Source organism: Geotrypetes seraphini, chromosome 1 (assembly GCF_902459505.1).
Source record: "Geotrypetes seraphini chromosome 1, aGeoSer1.1, whole genome shotgun sequence".
Classification (NCBI taxonomy): Eukaryota; Metazoa; Chordata; class Amphibia; order Gymnophiona; family Dermophiidae; genus Geotrypetes; species Geotrypetes seraphini.
In genome coordinates, this window is record NC_047084.1 from 388,479,992 (window position 1) to 388,497,862 (window position 17,871).

At 43.9% G+C, this 17,871-nt stretch overlaps 1 protein-coding gene across 3 annotated transcripts in view; it reads left to right on the top strand.

Moving 5' to 3' along the window:
• Positions 1 to 15,349: 15,349 nt before the first annotated feature.
• The window catches only part of EXOSC3 (exosome component 3), a 45,961-nt gene continuing 43,439 nt past the window's right edge, over positions 15,350 to 17,871 (top strand). The window contains exons 1-2 of one of the 3 annotated variants that reach the window (XM_033916986.1): positions 15,350 to 15,501; positions 16,700 to 16,957. In XM_033916986.1, coding sequence (XP_033772877.1) covers positions 16,700 to 16,957 — 258 coding nt within the window. In that variant the 5' untranslated portion in view covers positions 15,350 to 15,501. Of the gene's footprint in view, positions 15,502 to 15,648; positions 15,680 to 16,667; positions 16,958 to 17,871 lie in introns of those variants that run through there. The other 2 variants (XM_033916978.1, XM_033916970.1) reach the window with 2 other exon arrangements.

Sequence of the window (17,871 nt, forward strand, 5' to 3'; positions counted from 1 at the left end):
CCCAATACTAAAGATCAACAATAAGGGAAGGAATGGGAGAGCTGACTTTAGATTCATTGGAAGCTTCTAGAACAGTGGTTCTCAATCCTGTCCTGTGGACCCCCCAGCCAGTCGGGTTTTCAAGATATCCCTAATGAATATGCATGAGAGAGATTTGCATATAATGGAAGTGACGGGTATGCAAATCTCTCTCATGCATATTCATTAGGGATATCTTGAAAACCCGACTGGCTGGGGGGGTCCCCAGGACAGGGTTGAGAACCACTGTTCTAGAATATGATAGAGATAGGAAAGCCATTCGTAAAACACCAACTGCTTCATTTTCTACTAGTGCTAATAGAGATGTATTATGAATTATTTTAGGTTGAAGGGAAACATTTTTAGGTGCGCGAGTTATGCTTTTTCCTGCTGTGTCCTGAGAAATGCAGAGGAAAAGAAGGCAGTTTTTTGTTGCTTCATTCTAAAGTGCTTCAGTTAAGAGCTACTATATTTCCCTTTAAATATGCATGCACGTGCATAATTCAATATTGCTCTGGAAAATATATTTTTTGGGACTTGGCACACTTGACAACTTTCTGGGCCACTAAGAAGTCTTCTGCTATGGATCTGAAACATTGGGAGAGAGTACTAGTGGGAGTACAGATGAGGTAAGGCCTTGGCTAATTAGGACCACTGAACTGGCTAGATAATGGATGTTATTAGTATAGCCTAGACCAGGGGTCTCAAAGTCCCCACTTGGCTGCAATCCAGTCGGGTTTTCAGGATTTCCCCAATGAATATGCATGAGATCTATGTGCATGCACTGCTTTCAATGCATATTCATTGGGCAAATCCTGAAAACCCGACTGGATTGCGGCCCTCAAGGAGGGACTTTGAGATCCCTGGTCTAGAATGGCTGTTATGCAAAAAGTATAATGAGGTCTCTAGCCTTGCACACGGCCTATCTTATCACTGTTGGTGACCCTAGTAAATGTTTCCTCATTCTAAGTAATTTAATCTCACTGTAGGTTTCACACCTGTGAAAAACAGATGTTCCTAGGAATGCAGTAGCAACATTGTAGAAAGAAAATCTTGATGTAGCCATGACAGAATGGTTATGTTGCAGTCAGTTTGATTCAAAGGCCTTATTCATACAAAAAGTATGGGCAGTAATTAGAGAATGATGTGGGGAAAAGATTTGTCCCTGCAAGTTCCAACCCTGTTACCACCCCATCCCTGCAAGCTCTGGCTGATCCCATCTGCACAAGCATCAAATAGTTATGATTTGATAGAGAAATCATTTTATTAAAGTATAAAAAGAAACAATACTCTGTACAACATATAAAGCAAGGATCAACAAAACCCCCATCTCCCCTCCCCTTTCACAAATATCCCCTTCACTATTGAGAAAATTACTACAGAATTCTACATAGAAAAATTATGCTATCAGAGTTTCTTGGTCACACACACAGACCAAAAATGATAAACATACAGTAAATTAAACCAAAATCCCAAGAAGCCACACCTTGCATGTAGTGACACACACACACAAAAAAGATCAATTTCCTTCTATATTGTGCAAAACAAAGATCACACATGGCAGGAATAGTGTTAGGGAAGGGCAACTGTCCTTTAAGCCTTCTGGAAGCTGAAGAAGGCACAGCCTGATAATAGACTTTGTAGTCCCTAGTTATGTCTAACACCACCTCGGGCAGGATATATATTTCAAATCTGAACTTAACATAAGAATAGCCTTACTGGGTCAGACCAAAGGTCCATCAAGCCCAGTAGCCCGTTCTCACAGTGACCAACAGGTCCCTAGTACCTGACCAAAACCACAAAATAGAAAATAAAATTATTTTTCTACCCTTTGTCTTGTCATTTTATTCTTCAAATCATGTTAGAAACATGACGGCAGATAAAGGCCAAATGGCCCATCTGCAGTAACCATCATCTCTTTCTCTCTCTCTGAGAGATCTCACATGCCTATCCCAGGCCCTCTTGAATTCAGACACAGTCTCTGTTTCCACCACCTCTTCTGGGAGACCGTTCCACACATCTATCACCCTTTCCACAAAAAAGTATTTCCTCAAATTAATCCAAAGCCTATCACCTCTTAACTTCATCCTATGCCCTCTCATTGCAGAGTTTCCTTTCAAATGAAAGACTCGACTCATGCACATTTATATTAGATATTTAAACATCTCTCAAGAAAAACCTAAGAGTAATAGAAAAATCCCAAAATTTAACTGCAAAATATTACTCACCAGAAATGGGTTACACCCCCCCCCCCCCCCGATAACCATTTCACAACAAAGTGGAGAAAAAGCCTCAAAAATTTCAACGCAGCAATAAACAACTTCAATACTGTTTAAGATTCAAAGCTGCTTGTGTACTATCACTGGCAAAAAACTTCACTGCCACTGAAATGTGATTATCAAAAAGGTAATATACCCATCACCGTGCAGAGGAAAAGCAAAAAAAAAAAAAAAAAATGTTTTACTTAGCTTGGGACCATGGTCTGAAACGCCGTGCTGTATGGAAGAGAAGTGAAGTTTTCCAGCTGACATATTCCCTGAGGAACCCTTTGAGAGGTGAAAAAAGGCACTTGTTGGAGGATTGGGCATAGATTCTGGACTGTACATCTAAATGGTGCCGTGGTGTTTTCATCAACAGTCTGGCCAGACTTTCTCTATCAGTACTGCACGGCGTTTCAGACCATGGTCCCAAGCTAAGTAAAACATTTCTAAATTTTTGAGAGAAATGTCTGAGTCCATGTCTATTCCTCTTCAAGCTGACTCTAAATGGTCTGAGTTTCTAGATGCTTTAGATTACGATCATTCACCTAAGGAACTCCTTAGGCTCCCTATTCATGATATTCTATGGGCAACCTTTTACAAAAATTTGGAAACGCCACTTACCATTCCAGTGTCTCCTCGTAAATTGGACTCTTTGTATAGGATAGTCCCTATTCCAGGATTTGATAAACCCCAGCTTCCTCTTGGTTGAATCTACCTTAAAGAAATCCTCAGGGGCTAGTGTGTAGGCCTCTGTCCCTCCTGGTAGAAAGGGCAAGACTATGGACCAGTTTGGCAAGTGACTTTTCCAAAATGCTGTGCTAGCAAACTGGTCTGGTAACTACACTTTTCATTTCTCTTTCTATATGAAACATCTGTGCTAGCAAGTTGCTACGTTCCAAAAATACCTACCTCCTAGTTTCCCTAATTTCAAAGGTACAACAACTACACTCGCATAACAAATTCGCTGTCCTACTACAATTCGATCTTTCCGCTGCTTTTGATGTCGTCCATCATGACATATTACTTTACCAACTTTCTGAGATTGGAATTGACTCCACCGTCCTAATGTGGTTCTCAAACTTCTTACGCTCCCATTCCTACACCGTCAACACAAATGGCACCATGTCCACTCCTTGGACTCCATCTTGCGGTGTCCCTCAAGGATCACCCCTTTCCCCTATTCTCTTTAACATCTACATGTCCTCCCTGAAACTCTTTCAACTATCCCCCCTGGAAACAATCTACACTTATGCAGATGACATCCTTGTCCTCCTTGAGACTGACCAGAACCTCACCAACCTCCACGAAAACATTACAGCTTGCATAATGAGACTCCGTGCCTGGTCCCTCTCGGTACAGATGAAACTAAACGAATCTAAAACAAAACTACTCTGGCTCGGCCCAAAATTCGAACACCTGCCCACACTTTTCGCACTACCCACAGGCGATACACTACAGCTCGAGTTCTCATGCAAGGTCCTTGGTATCACTATCGATTCCTCTCTCTCCCTCAATGACCACCTCAACTCCTTGGCAAAATCATGCTTTTTCAGCCTTCACATGCTGATGAAAGCTAGATCCTACTTCAGCCAACAACACTTTGCCATCCTTGTCCAATCCATCATCCTCTCCAAACTAGATTACTGCAACGCCATCTACTTAAATCTATCAAAAAAAGTATTCTAAGACTCCAGCTAATCCAGAATACTGCAGCCAAACTGATCTTCTCAAAACGCAAGTCTGACCATGCCTCCCCACTCCTTGCCAAACTTCACTGGCTCCCAATAATCTCCAGAATCCATTTCAAATGTTCCTGCCTGGCTTTCAAGATCATTCACGGAATCCTGCCTCCTCTTATCCCACTGTCTTTCAACTCCTCCAGAACTGCCCAAAGGCTTAAACTAGCCTTCCCCTCTCCACGCGGCATGTACACGAACGCAAGAAGCCTAAGGAATAAGATGGGGGAATTGGAATCTATGGCACAAAAAAATAACCTTGACATCATCGGCATTATGGAAACATGGTGGAACGAGGAAAACCTCTGGGACACTGTGCTACTAGGATACAAGCTATACCGTAGAGACAGAGTGGATCAAAAAGGTGGGGATGTTGCCCTATACGTCAAAGAGGGAATTGAGTCTACCGGAGAGAACACACCGGAAACGAAAAATAAGGTAGAGTTTCTATGGGTCAAAATTCTGGGAACAAATGAAACGGAAATGAAGATCGGCATCTACTACCGACCCTCAGGGCAGTCCAAAGAAATTGATGGAGAAATGACTGACGAGATTAAACGCAACTTCAAGGGAGGCAACGCAGTTATCATGAGCGTCTTCAATTATCTGGGGATAGACTGGAACCTAGGCACTTCTGGCTGCAGTAGGGAGACCAAGTTCCTGGATGCTGTAGGTCAGAGGCAGGCAATTCCAGTCCTCGAGAGCCGGAGCCAGGTCAGGATTTCAGGATATCCACAATGAATATGTATGAGATGAATTTGCATGCACTGCCTCCTTGAGATGCAAATCTATCTCATGCATATTTATTGTGGATATCCTGAAAACCTGACCAGGCTCCGGCTCTCGAGGACAGTAATTGCCTACCCTTGTTGTAGGCAATTGTTTCCTGGAACAACTTGTCAAGGAAAATACGAGAGGAAATACAATTCTGGACTTAATTCTAAATGGACTACGAGGACCGGCGCAAGGCATAAAAGTAGAAGGGACACTGGGAAGCAGTGATCACAATATGATCCGCTTCAACATGGACACAGGGGCAAAACATCAATCCAGAATGATGGCCACAGCACTGAACTTCCGGAGGTGCATATCAGCCTCTCACCTCCCAGCACACATGGCTCCTTCCGATATCTAATCCCCAAATAAATTACTCTGCATTGAATTTTAGTTGCCAGATATTAGACCATTTTTCTAACTTTTGCAGATCCTGTTTCATGTTTTCCACTCCCTCTTTGGTGTCTACTCTGTTATAAATCTTGGTATCATCTGCAAAAAGGCACATTTTTCCTTCTAACCACTATCAATGCCAGTTGCTCTTGAAATTCCAAATTTACAAAGAATTTGAGGAGCTCTAAGCTTAGGAGTCATCCGTTTTTGTGCCTCACTCAATCCTGCTTGTCAACAGAAAAAGCAATGTTCCTTACTGGAAACAGGTGTTTTCCATAGACTGCAGGATTGATCAGGCACATAGTCTCAAATTCCTGAGAGTCCCTAATTCCTTAAACTTTGAAACTAATTGGAGAGCTGGGGATAAGGTTACCATATGGTTCCAGAAAAAGAAGGATGGATTGAGACATCTGGGTTTTTCTTCTATTGCTTTCAATAGGAGTAAAACCTAGGTGTCTCAGTCTGCCCTACTTTTTCTGGAGTAATATGGTAACCTTAGATGGGGAGATTACTGTATGCAGAAAGTGTCACACATGTTAATAAATCTCAAGTTCTGAGATATAGGAGAGCAGTTCTGTCCCTGAATTATGGGATGATAGCACCCCCATGTGTGCCTGATCAGTCCTGCTATTGCTTGTTTGGTATGATAGGACCTCCTTTCTCCATTTCTTCAAGCTCAGTTGAAACCAATATTGAGATTCTGGCTCCATGAGCTTTCAGTTTTAACCAGCCAAGCAGGTTTCCAAATGAACATAAGAATAGCCTACTAGGTCAGACCAATGGTCCATCTAGCCCTATATCCTGTTGCCACAGTGGCTGCCGATCCAGGTCACAAGTACCTGGCAGAAACTCAAATAGTAACAACATTCCATGCTACCGATCCCAGAGCAAGCAGTAGCTTCCCCCATGCCTGTCTCAGTAACAGACTTTGGACTTTTCCTCCAGGAACTAGTCTAAACCTTTTTTTAAACCAGCTATGTTAATAGCCCAGACTGTATCGCTCATGGGAGGAAAAGGATTCCCAAGGCCCCCAATAGGGGTTCTGAATTGACCCTAACCTTTACATAATAACATGGGAAAAACCCACCACTAAATTGTACAGTGGGAAGGTGATCCTGAGTAGGGAGCTAAGTTTATCCAAAGATTACAGAAGGAATCCCTCCAAACTCAACTGGATAAAGCTCAGAAGAAAATGTAGAAGCTGAGAAATATGTTGAGGAACTACAGGCTGTCTGCATTGCTGTGGAAATGGAAGAAATTAAACTACACAAAACCGTTCAGTGGCAACAGTGGTGTAAGTAAGAGGGGTGGACCACCCTGGGCGCCAACTTGGTGGGGGCAGTGGTGCCTCTCTTCACCATTGCCCTGACATCACTGTGCGCTCCCTCCCCCATACCTCTTTACAACTTTGCCTGCAGTTAGCAAGCTGTCCTAAGCGCTGCATGCACCAGCCTTATCCCTCCTTTGACATCACTACCTGTGCTTGGAACCAGGAAATGACATCAGAAGGAAGCCTCAGACAGACAGTGTGAGCAGTGGCTATTCCAGCCTACTCACTACTGGCAAAGATAGGAAAAAGATACAAGGGGCAACAGGGAAGAGCAGGGGCATGGCAATGTTAGGGTGACAGGGAAGTTCTCATGGGGGATACACAGGATGGCAATGCCCAGCCACCTCTGTCCCAGGTGCCAACTTACCTCTGTACATCAATGAATGGCAAGCTCAGGAAATCAAGCAGTTGGGACCCAAAACATGTGAAAAGGGACTTGGAAGAACCATATTGCAACTTGAAGAGGACATCCAGTTACAGAAACAAGATGAGCTGCTTTGAGAATTGCAAGAAACAAGGAATTTTGCCTGGATGATGAGCAACATAAAGCTAGCGATGAGGCCAGATGGCTACAACCGGAACTGGCAGTCACAGTACCCTGGTGGCAGTAGGCTGAGCTGCAAGGGCAACTGATGGGAACCCAGTGAAGTTATGATATAGTAATCACTAAAACGACCAATGTTGAAGATAGAAAATGAGATAAGATGGAAAACTCCACAGTCCAAAAGATTACCTCACTTATTAGGGTAAATCATTTAACAAGTTCATAGTAACATAGTAGATGACGGCAGATAAAGACCCGAATGGTTCATCCAGTCTGCCCAACCTGATTCAATTTAAATTTTTTAATTTTTTTCTTACCTATTTCTGGGCAAGAATCCAAAGCTCTACCCGGTACTGTGCTTGGGTTCCAACTGCACAAAATCTCTGTTAAAACCTACTCCAGCCCATCTACACCCTCCCAGCCACTGAAGTCCTCCCCAGCCCATCCCCCACCAAACGGCCATACACAGACACAGACCGTGCAAGTCTGCCCAGTACTAGCCTTAGTTCAATATTTAATATTATTTTCTGATTCTAGATCCTCTGTGTTCATCCCACGCTTTGAACTCAGTCACAGTTTTACTCTCCACCACCTCTCTTGGGAGCGCATTCCAGGCATCCACCACCCTCTCCATAAAGTAGAATTTCCTAACATTGCCCCTGAATCTATCACCCCTCAACCTCAAATTATGTGCTCTGGTTTTACCATTTTCCTTTCTCTGGAAAAGATTTTGTTTTACGTTAATCATCAATTTGAGAATCTTCTTAATAAATCAATCCAGAATCGCTGGTCATTCAATTTTACACATCCTTTATTATGTTAAAATAGCTTGCTCCAACAATAGTATGCCCATCCTCTTTCACGGGTCGGGTGCTTGAGTTTTCTGGGGCAGATTTAGGAGCCCTGGGTCTCAGTGGCAGCCCATGCCTTAGTTAAGAGAACCTTAAAATGGCAGGCGCACAACTGGGCATGGATGAGCTGAGGGGGAGCGTATAGGGAGTCTATAGGATGCTGCCCTCTCACTTAATAGCATTCCCTACCAGTATCAGAGCTACCTTAAAACCTATAGTCCTTTTCAATGGGCAAGTGACATGGGAAGGGTGGAACCAGTAGGGCATAGTCCAGGAAGTATATAGATTGAGGCTATAGCTAGGCTAAGGAGGCCCAAAGGGAAGCAGCAATGCTCTACAGCAGGGGTGTCAAACTCAATCACATAAGGGGCTGAAATCTAAAACATAGGCTAAGTCGCGGGCTGAATTTTTTATTAATATACAAAAGACTTTTCCTCTCTTTTTTAGGTCCTAGTTCACGCTTGCTATCTAACACCAGCTCTGGCAGGTGTTAGACAGCATTTCAAATCTGACATATTGTAATCACAAAACAGAAACCAAGATGCTAGAGTCCATCATTTCTTCCCAACTCTCATCATACTTAGAGAGATTTTCTATTCTTTTACCCTATCAATATGGCTTTCATCCTAACTTCAGCACCGAATCCCTACTGTCTTCCCTGATTTCAAGGGTTCAACAACTTCACTCTCGAAACAAGTTTGCCGTCCTCCTACAATTTGACCTTTCCGCTGCTTTCGACGTTGTTTACCAACTCTCTGAGATAGGTATCAACTCCACAGTCCTAGGTTGGTTCTCTAAATTCCTCCGCTCTCGTTCTTACATTGTTAACATGAATGGCACTTCATCCTCCCCCTGGAAACCGAATTGTGGAGTCCCGCAAGGCTCTCCACTATCCCCTATCCTTTTCAACATCTATATGTCCTCCATAAAACTCCTCCACCTATCCCCCCTTGAAACAATTTACACTTATGTAGATGACATCCTCGTCTTCCTCGAGACCGATTCGAACTTCACCGACCTGTCTAAGAACATATCCTCTTGTATAATGAACCTACAATCCTGGGCCTACACTGTGCAAATGAAATTGAATGAGTCCAAAACAAGACTTCTTTGGCTCGGTCCAAAACTAGATCACCTACCCACCTCTATCCCACTACCCTCTGGCTCCTCTCTGCAGCTTGAGTTCTCGAGCAAGGTCTTGGGCATCATCATTGATTCCACATTGTCCTTCAATGACCATCTCCAATCCTTGGTAAAAAAAATGCTTTTTCAGCCTTCACATGCTGAGGAAAGTTAGATCCTGCTTCCATCAAAAACATTTTACCCTCCTTGTCCAATCCATCATCCTCTCCAGATTGGACTATTGCAACTCTATCTACTTAAGCCTAACTAAGAAAAACCTCCAAAGACTCCAACGGATTCAGAATGCCGCGGCCAAGCTCATCTTCGCTAAAAGTAAATTTGACCATGTCTCCCCGCTCCTGGCCAAGCTCCACTGGCTTCCGATAATCGCAAGGGTCCACTATAAATGCTTTCAAAATCCTATATGGTATCCTCCCTCCCTTTATCCCTCTTTCTTGGAATTCCTCAAACCCTAATACCACCAGATCCTCCCACAAATTAAAACTATCCTTCCCCTCGCTAAAAGGCATTTCCCACACAGGAAAGCTAGGGACCTCCCTCCACTACAAAATCACTGAGCTCTGGAACAACCTTACCTCCCCTCTTCGGAACTTGAGCTCTCTCCAAGTTTTCCGCAAACATCTGAAAACCTGGCTTTTCTCAAAAAATGTAAGTCTCCCTTCAACTTAGGAATCAAGGAAACTCTTATATCTTGGCATCCCAAGTCCTCTAAATTTTCTTCACACTTCTACCTCTAACCCTCTGTTGTAGTTCCTTCCTATTTCTCCTACTGTAAACCGCGTCGAGCTCTACGAACGTGGAGATGATGCGGTATACAAACCTAAGGATTAGATTAGATTAGAAAATAAAATTATTTTTTCTACCTTTTGTTATCTGAACATTATTCAAATCATGTTGGTCCCAGGCTCTGGTTGTCTTCTGATAACTCGCTTGCCAGGGTCTCCTGCCCATTTGTCGTTTTCTTCTTTCTCTGTGCTAACATCCATCTTCCATCTCTGTCCTCCCCTTCCATTTCCCTTCCCTCCCCTGAAGGTCTGACATCTTTCCTTTTTTCATCTCCATCCCCGCAGCTGCAGCAATGGACCCCACCATCCCCAGATCCACCATATCTCCTTTTCTCAACTACCCTTTTATCCAGCATCTTTTTCCTTCCACACCACCCCAGGGTCCACCATCTCTCCCTTTCTCTTCCCAACTACCCTCCTATCCAGTATCTCTATCTCCCCCTCCACACCATCCCTTGTGCCTAACTTCTCTCCCTTTCTGATCCTTCCCTCCCTCCATCCCATTGTCCACCATCTCCCTCCCTCTCCTGTTTTAAACCCATTATTTCTTCACCTCCCCCCCACCCTCAGTCCGGCATATGCATGTCTGTTTGGACCCCTCCTTCCCTCCCTCCTTGTACTTCTACACCAGGGCCTGCAGCCGCCCCCGCCTCCCCCTCCCCCAAGGCCTGCATGTTTTCCCCCTTCTTCTTTCTGGTCTCACGGTCGATATTTGGCCCACCATTCCTTCCCTCCCTCCATCCCGGCCTCATCTTCTAAGCAGCCTGCCGAGGATTGTTGATCGGCTATAGCGAACCTAGCAGGCTGCCTCGGCATCCACAGCACATTCCCTTTGCTGCTGTCCTGTCCCTCTTCTGACATATGGGACTGCGGCAGAGGGAATGTGCTGCTGAGGCTACAGCAGCCAGCTAGGATCGCTACAGCCGACTGGCGATTCTCGGCAGGCTGCTTGGAAGATGAGACCGGGAAGCCAGGATGGAGGGAAGGAACGGCGGGCCAAATTTAATTACCATGGGCCAGAGTTTCACACTCCTGCTCTACCAGCAGAAGTTATATGCGAAATGCAACCGCTATAGTCAAGTAGGCCAATCTCCACTTGGAACCTTGATTTTGTACTTTGACCTCAGTAATTGTTAGAGAGTTCAAGTTTCTTTATTTTTGATATACCGTCTATAAAAATACATGTCTAGACTGTGTACATTATAAAAAATTATAGAAAACAAATAAAATAAGTAAATAAAAACAATAATTTATCAGATATCAGTTCCCTGGTAATTTTGAGGAACCAGGCAAGGTATGAGTGACGCAGAAATAGAAGATTAGATAAATAAGTGTGCTGTTGTACTGAGAGGCAGTAAGGTACAGAATGGCCATGCAGGAGTAGAACCAAACAGGGTTACTGTATATCCAGATTTACCTGGACATGTCCTCTTTTTAGAGGATAGTCTGGATGTAAGGACTTTTTTTTTCATTTGGGGAGTTTGTCTGGGTTTAGCCACCATCTCTCCCCACTGACCTACCTCCTCCACACAGCACGTGGGTGCTTCTCTCTCACTCTCTCTCCACCCTCCCCTCCAGGCACTTCTCACTCATTCTCTCTACAACCATCCTCCCCTGCGGTACTTCTCTCTCTCTCTACAACCCTCCTCCCCTGTGGTGGTGCTTCTCTCTCTATCTCCAACCCTCCTCTTCTTCTCCCCCATGGGTGCTTCTCTCTCCTTCCAACCCTCCTCCCCTGTGGGTGCTTCTCCAACCCCCCTCCCCCTGCGGGTGCTTCTCTCTCTCTAACCCCCCTCCTCCCATGGGTGCTTCCTCTCCTATCCCCTCCCCCCACAAGTGCTTCTTTCTTCTCTCCAACCCCCTCCCCCCACAAGTGCTTCTCTCCTCTCCAACACACCTCCCCGAGTGCTTCTCTCTTCACTCTGATCCCCCTCTCACCACGGGTGCTTCTCTCCAACCCCCCTTCCCCCGCAGGTGCTTCTCTCTCCAGCCCCCTCCCGTTGGTGCTTCTCTTCTCTCTCTTCAACCCCCCCAGGGGTGCTTCTCTCCAATCCCCTCCCAATGCAGGTGCTTCTCTCTCTTTTCTCTCTCTTCAACCTCCCCCTCCCCCATGGGTGTTTTTCTCTTTGTAACTCCCCCCTTCCCCAGTGGGAACCAGTAGAACAGCCTTTCTCCAGCCCCCTATCCCAGAGTTGGATATGGCTCTTCACCTACCTCCTCCATGCTGCAGATGTTCAATCATTGGGCTACTGGCAGCGTCAATGAGTTGAGCTTGCTGCCTTCAGCCTGCCCTAGAAGCCTTTTCTAGAACAAAATTGCCGCTGCTGGGTCAGACTAGTGGTCCATCGTGCCAGCAGTCAACTCACGTGGCGGCTCTTAGGTCAAAGACCAGTGCCCTGTTTGAGTCTAGCCTTTCCTGCGTACATTCTGGTTCAGCATGAACTTGTCTAACCTTGACTTGAATCTCTGGAGGGTGCTTTCCCCTATAACAGCCTCTGGAAGAGCGTTCCAGATTTCTACCACTCTATGGGTGAAGAAGAACTTCCTTACATTTGTGCAGAATCTATCCCCTTTTCACTTTAGTGAGTGCTCTCTCGTTCTCTCCATCTTGGAGAGGGTGAACAATCTCTCTTTCTCTACTAAGTCTATTCCCTTCATTATCTTGAATGTTTCAATCATGTCCCCTCTCAGTCTCCTCCAGCCCCTTAACCACTTTTGTTGCTCTTCTCTGGACCCTTTCGAGTAGTATTATGTCCTTTTTTATGTACAGCGACCAGTATTGGACGAAGTATTCCAAGTGGGGGCACACCATGGCACAGTACAGCGGCATGATAATCTTCTCCAATCTGTTTGTGATCCTCTTCTTAACCATTCCTAAGCATTCTGTTTGCCCTTTTCACCGCTGCTGCACATTGCGCAGACGGCTTCATTGACTTGACTACAAGTACTCCCAAGTCTCTTTCCTGGGGGGGGTCTCTCAGAGTACTGCACTGGCCATCCTGTATTTGTGTATAAGATTTTTGTTACTGACATGCATCACCTTGCACTTATCCACGTTGAACCTCATTTGCCAAGTTTATTTAATCTTTGATATACCGTTTATCAAAAACATACCTAAACAGTTTATAATTATCAGAATATTGTTACGATAAAACATAAACTTAAAAGTAAAAAGTGGAGGGGACAACAAAACAAATAGACTTACTGGAATAAAAAGGAAAAATGGGAAATGTTAAGAGCTTAAATATATCATGCTTATGAGAGAGAGAGCACCTGCAGGGAAGGGGGGTTGGAAGGAGAGAGAAGCACCCACAGGAGAGGTGGGTTGGAGAGAGAGAAGCACCTGCAGGGGAAGAGAGTTGGAGGGAGGGAGAGAGAGAGAAGCACCCCTGGTAGAGGGGTGTTGGATGGGGAGAGAGAGAGAGAAGCAACCCTGGGGGTGTTTGGATGGAAGCAAGAGAGAAAGAGGCACCAGCGGAGGAGGGGGGTTAGATGGAGAAAGAGACAGAAGCACCCACGAGAGGGGAAAGATTGACAGGAGGGAGAAAGATAAGCACCCATGGCTGGGGGATAGGGAGAGATGCTAACCTTGGGAGATTTGGGGAACAGAGGCAGATGCTGGGATGGGGAGAGATTGAGAATGAAGGTGGATCCAGTGAGGGGGAGAGAGATTCAGTACCATAGGGAGGGTGCATGGGAGAGAAGAGAGACTGGTCCTAGGGTGGGGGTATGAGAGAAAGGGGAAAGAAGGAAGAGATGCTGAACGTGGGGGTGGAATATAGGGACAGGAATAGAAGAAAAGCTGTGGAGGTAAGGGAATGAATGAGATAGGGATGGAGCTGGGACTGATAGGGTACTGAGATGCAGTGGAGGATAGATGATGGCTAAAAAGATTGGAAGAGGGACTAATGAAATGGGGTGGCAGGGTAGAGATAGGACTGTTAGGCAGAAGCAGAGCAAGGTGTGGGCGGGATAAGTGGGGGTGAGGTGGGGCAGGGCCAAAGGTGTGGTCGTGTCCTTTTTTTTTGTTTTCCAAATTTGGTAATCCTAGCCACACATTATTACATTTATGGACTAATTTTGTGTTGCCTTTTTCCTCCTACCTGTGAATGGAACAGGATCCCTGATGTAACAGCTTTAATTTACTCTTTTTTTTTCTTCTTTTTCTCTTGCAACTACTTTGAGGCTGTTTTATCTAGGCACCTGACCTGCCCTAATTCATGTCACCACACATAGCTTAGTAAAAGAGGGCCTTAGTTCCTTAGATGGATTCCTACCCCTACTTTTCTGGCTCAGTCATATTTGAATATTGGGGGAAAAATTGTACTGCACCTTGTTCTTCAGAGCTAATGATGCTGTATAACAGCTGACTTTACAAATTGTAGACAGGTCTGTGTTAAAGATGGAAAGTAGGTTTGATGTTTTTTTTGTAATTAATGGTAATCCCTTGTACCTATGATGTGATACAGGTCACCTGGATTATTAAAAGGAGTACAGGGAGAAAGCAGATTTTCCAGTTTATCTAATTGCTGTGAGACCAGATCAACTAAAAAAAAAAAAGTTTGAATTTTTTTTTTTTTTTTAAATTGAGGCCACTTATATTATAATCCCATACCACAATTCCATTCCAAAGTCTTAAAACAATCACAGTATTACAGTACATTAATATCATAAGAGAACATGAAGGAGATTGCACTAACCCTAGCTATGCTTTTGAGGACTCATTGCTGAGACAGAACACAAATGTCAACCTTATAAATTAGAGTATTAGGATGAAATATCTTAATGCCGTGAATGTTATTTTGGTAACTAATACTCTTTATAAATTGTTGCTGCATCCGGAGTCATGCCAAAATATGAATGCGAGTATCCCTTTTGTAAAGCAAGCCTCTGCCCCAGTAAAAATCCTATTAGCGTTCTGCTGCCTGGTTTAAAAAACTTTTAGTTTTTGGCCAGGGCTTAAGAAAGTAATTCTCATGAATACTGTGGTTTTTAATAAAATTTCCGCCTCCAAAATGAAAAATTAAAACAGGCAGAACTTTTGTAAAATACCACCAGAATTGAGTATGCTTTGATTCAACATTCTAAGAACTGTAACAGGCTTGTGTTTTGTTCTTGGGATTCTTCTCACTGCACACAAATGTAGATGCTAGAACACTTTCAAATCAGTAAGTGCAACTGACGGTGTCTCGTCACATGGAAACTAAATTAAAACCGTTCAATTTGCGCAGAAAGCGATCGTGTCTGGTTAGCTTAATTTTGGCGGGCTGTGTCCCCACTTCCTCGGTAGAGGGCAAGTAGTTGGTGGCTGAGGAAAATGAGCTCATTGCTACTTCCATAGTTGACAGGTTCGTAGTTTTCTCACCCAATTGGACTGCTTTCCAAAGCTAGTTGCGAATTTTTGTTGTCTTCACAGAGAGGCAGCCGAACCCTCCAATGCTGTTCCGGCTGGCTCTCTGTAAATTTCAAGCCTCATTCTGGGGTTCCAATAGCGTCCCGTAATCCAAGCCTCATTCTGGTGCTCCAGTAGCTTCTGTCAAAGCGTTCCAGACCTCATTCTGGCTGCTTACCTACTTCCTGCTGATGATCGCTTCTCCCCTTGACAACGTGATGATTGCAGCCTCCCACCTACCCAGAAGCGGCTTTTGGAAGTAAGAAAACTAAGGGTAAGATTAAACTGATTTATCTGTTGCTAACTGCTCTGCTTTTAATTCTGTATCCTCAGTATCTTGGGTTGTTCTCTTCTGTATGCAAGATTGGGAAGCAGACTGCTTGTGTAAAAGTTTCTCCTAACCTCAGGCAGAAGAAAAGTGTTGGGGTGATGTTAAATGCAGATTGTTCACGGTAGGGCTGCTCTGTAATCACTGTTCAACTGGCAGGGATGCTGTTTATAACACAGGGACTCACTTTTAAAGGCATTTACAAATATCTGAACTTTGGTGTTGGTGCAGATGTGGATGAAAAACTGTATCAGCGAGGAGTGCATTCGAACACGTTTCGATTTAATGTGACAAAGTGGGAAAAGGTCAACACAGTTGTTAATATTTTTTTTTAAATGTGGAAGTCTTATAATTGATGAGCTTCTACTGGTTGGTGGTAGAGATCTTTTAATTCATTTAAGTGCTAGCAAAGTAGAATGTTTGATCACAAGGTGGCCAGTGTGCCATTGAGGCAGTCTGTTATTTAACTGTTGCTTCTTCTTTTTCCTATTTTTACATCTTATATAACAGTGGCTTTTTACAGTATTGGGGCCAATGCAATAAAATTGCATTAGAGTAGTGCACATTCATTTATTTATTTATTGGATTTAACTGCCTTTATGAAGTGATTCACACAAGACAGTGTACAGTTTGACATACAGTTTACAATTTTGTTAGTATAGCTTCCTAATGCAAGTCTAACACCAGTTAAAGTGCTTTCCTTTTCCCGTTAGTGGGGCCTTGCAAAAAAAAAAAAAATATATAAATATATATATATATATATATAAAAAGAGAGAGAGCGTGAGACTGCTACCAGCAGACTTTCTGAGCAGCTTTCTATCATTATACACTGCTTGGAGACAACAGCCCCAAACCCTGCTGCATGCAGCTTCTAGGGCATGCCAACGCTTGCCTTTTACTTGTTAAAACTTGCTAATATAGAAAGAGAATACAGCACAATAAGGAAGCTGATTTATTTTATCACTATAATACTAAGCTATTTACCTTGTTGAGATTTTAGCATCAAATTGGTTGGGTAATTTTTTGGGCTTCTTTTTGACATCGATTGGCCTACATAATTTTCACCATCTGGCAACCCTGTCTCTTTCTTTCTCTCTTCGTCTCTTTTCCAGTGCTGGGCTTATCAGTGTATATCATGTTGCAGATGGCGGTGCGGGCAGAGCAGCGAGTGGGGCAGCCGGTGTTACCAGGAGACGTGCTGCTGATGCCTTTGCAAGAAGGAGAACAAGAGGAAGAGGAGAACAGTGCGCTCCTAGCATTGCGGGTGCCTTCCCAGACACGGCTTCGTATGACTTGCGGCCCAGGGCTGCGGCAACGTGGCGGCTCAGTGCTTGTCACGCGCAGCGGCATTCTGTGCCATCGCATACCTGTGCTCTACTGGGTGGATTCACAGCAGAAAAGGGTAAAAAAATAGGGACCAGGGTGTATGGGGGATAGGACGATAACGCCAAGCAGGAAGAGGGGGAGGTGGTGATGTCACCAATAAATGTTTAATAACCCCACTACTTGGCCTGCCATTTTCAACTGATTCCCTAGGCTTGAGGTGCATACAAAGCTTCCTGTGGTCTCTGCATGTAACCTCTTTCTTTGATACTGATATTGAGCCCTTGCAGTCCTGTCTTTAAGTGATTCATCTCATGCAGTTAAGGGCTGAATATTGCACTTAAATACATTAACTTTATCAGCCAACCTAGAACTGGATATTCAATGCCAGTACCTGGACATCACCCCTGATATTGAATATCCAGGAATAAGCTGGCGGCAGAAAAAATACTGACCATCGCTGGCTGAATATCAGCTCGTTTATGCTGAAGCATGACAGTAAAGGTTATGCTATCCTGTCAGAAAATGGAATTATATTTTATTTCTGTTTTTCTTAGATTGCAATGCAAACAACTTTGACATACTTGTCATGAAAGGCAGTATTGCAAACGCAAATAAACCACAAGACACAGTTACCTAAAGTTTGCTTTCAACGTTTGCCCTGTGATGGAAGTTCAAGTAATATGACCAAATATCATTGTAATACACAATTAGAATAGAGTAGAACTGGAAAAAAGGGAGCTAGCTTTATGGCTTATGCCCATTCTTGGCCAAATCCGTTTCCTTAGAAAAAGCCAGGGACCATGAATCTAAAGGTGGAAGTCAGAAAGAGTACAAAATGTATATCAAAAAAACTGACTTCAATGAAAAAACTGTCTACAGAGAATGATCAGTGCATATATAATATGCTAAGAGATATGAAACTCCAAAAGGAAGGCTGGAAAACCACCTTGGTGGGAAAAGTTCACCTTCCAGTCATTGTGACCTCATATG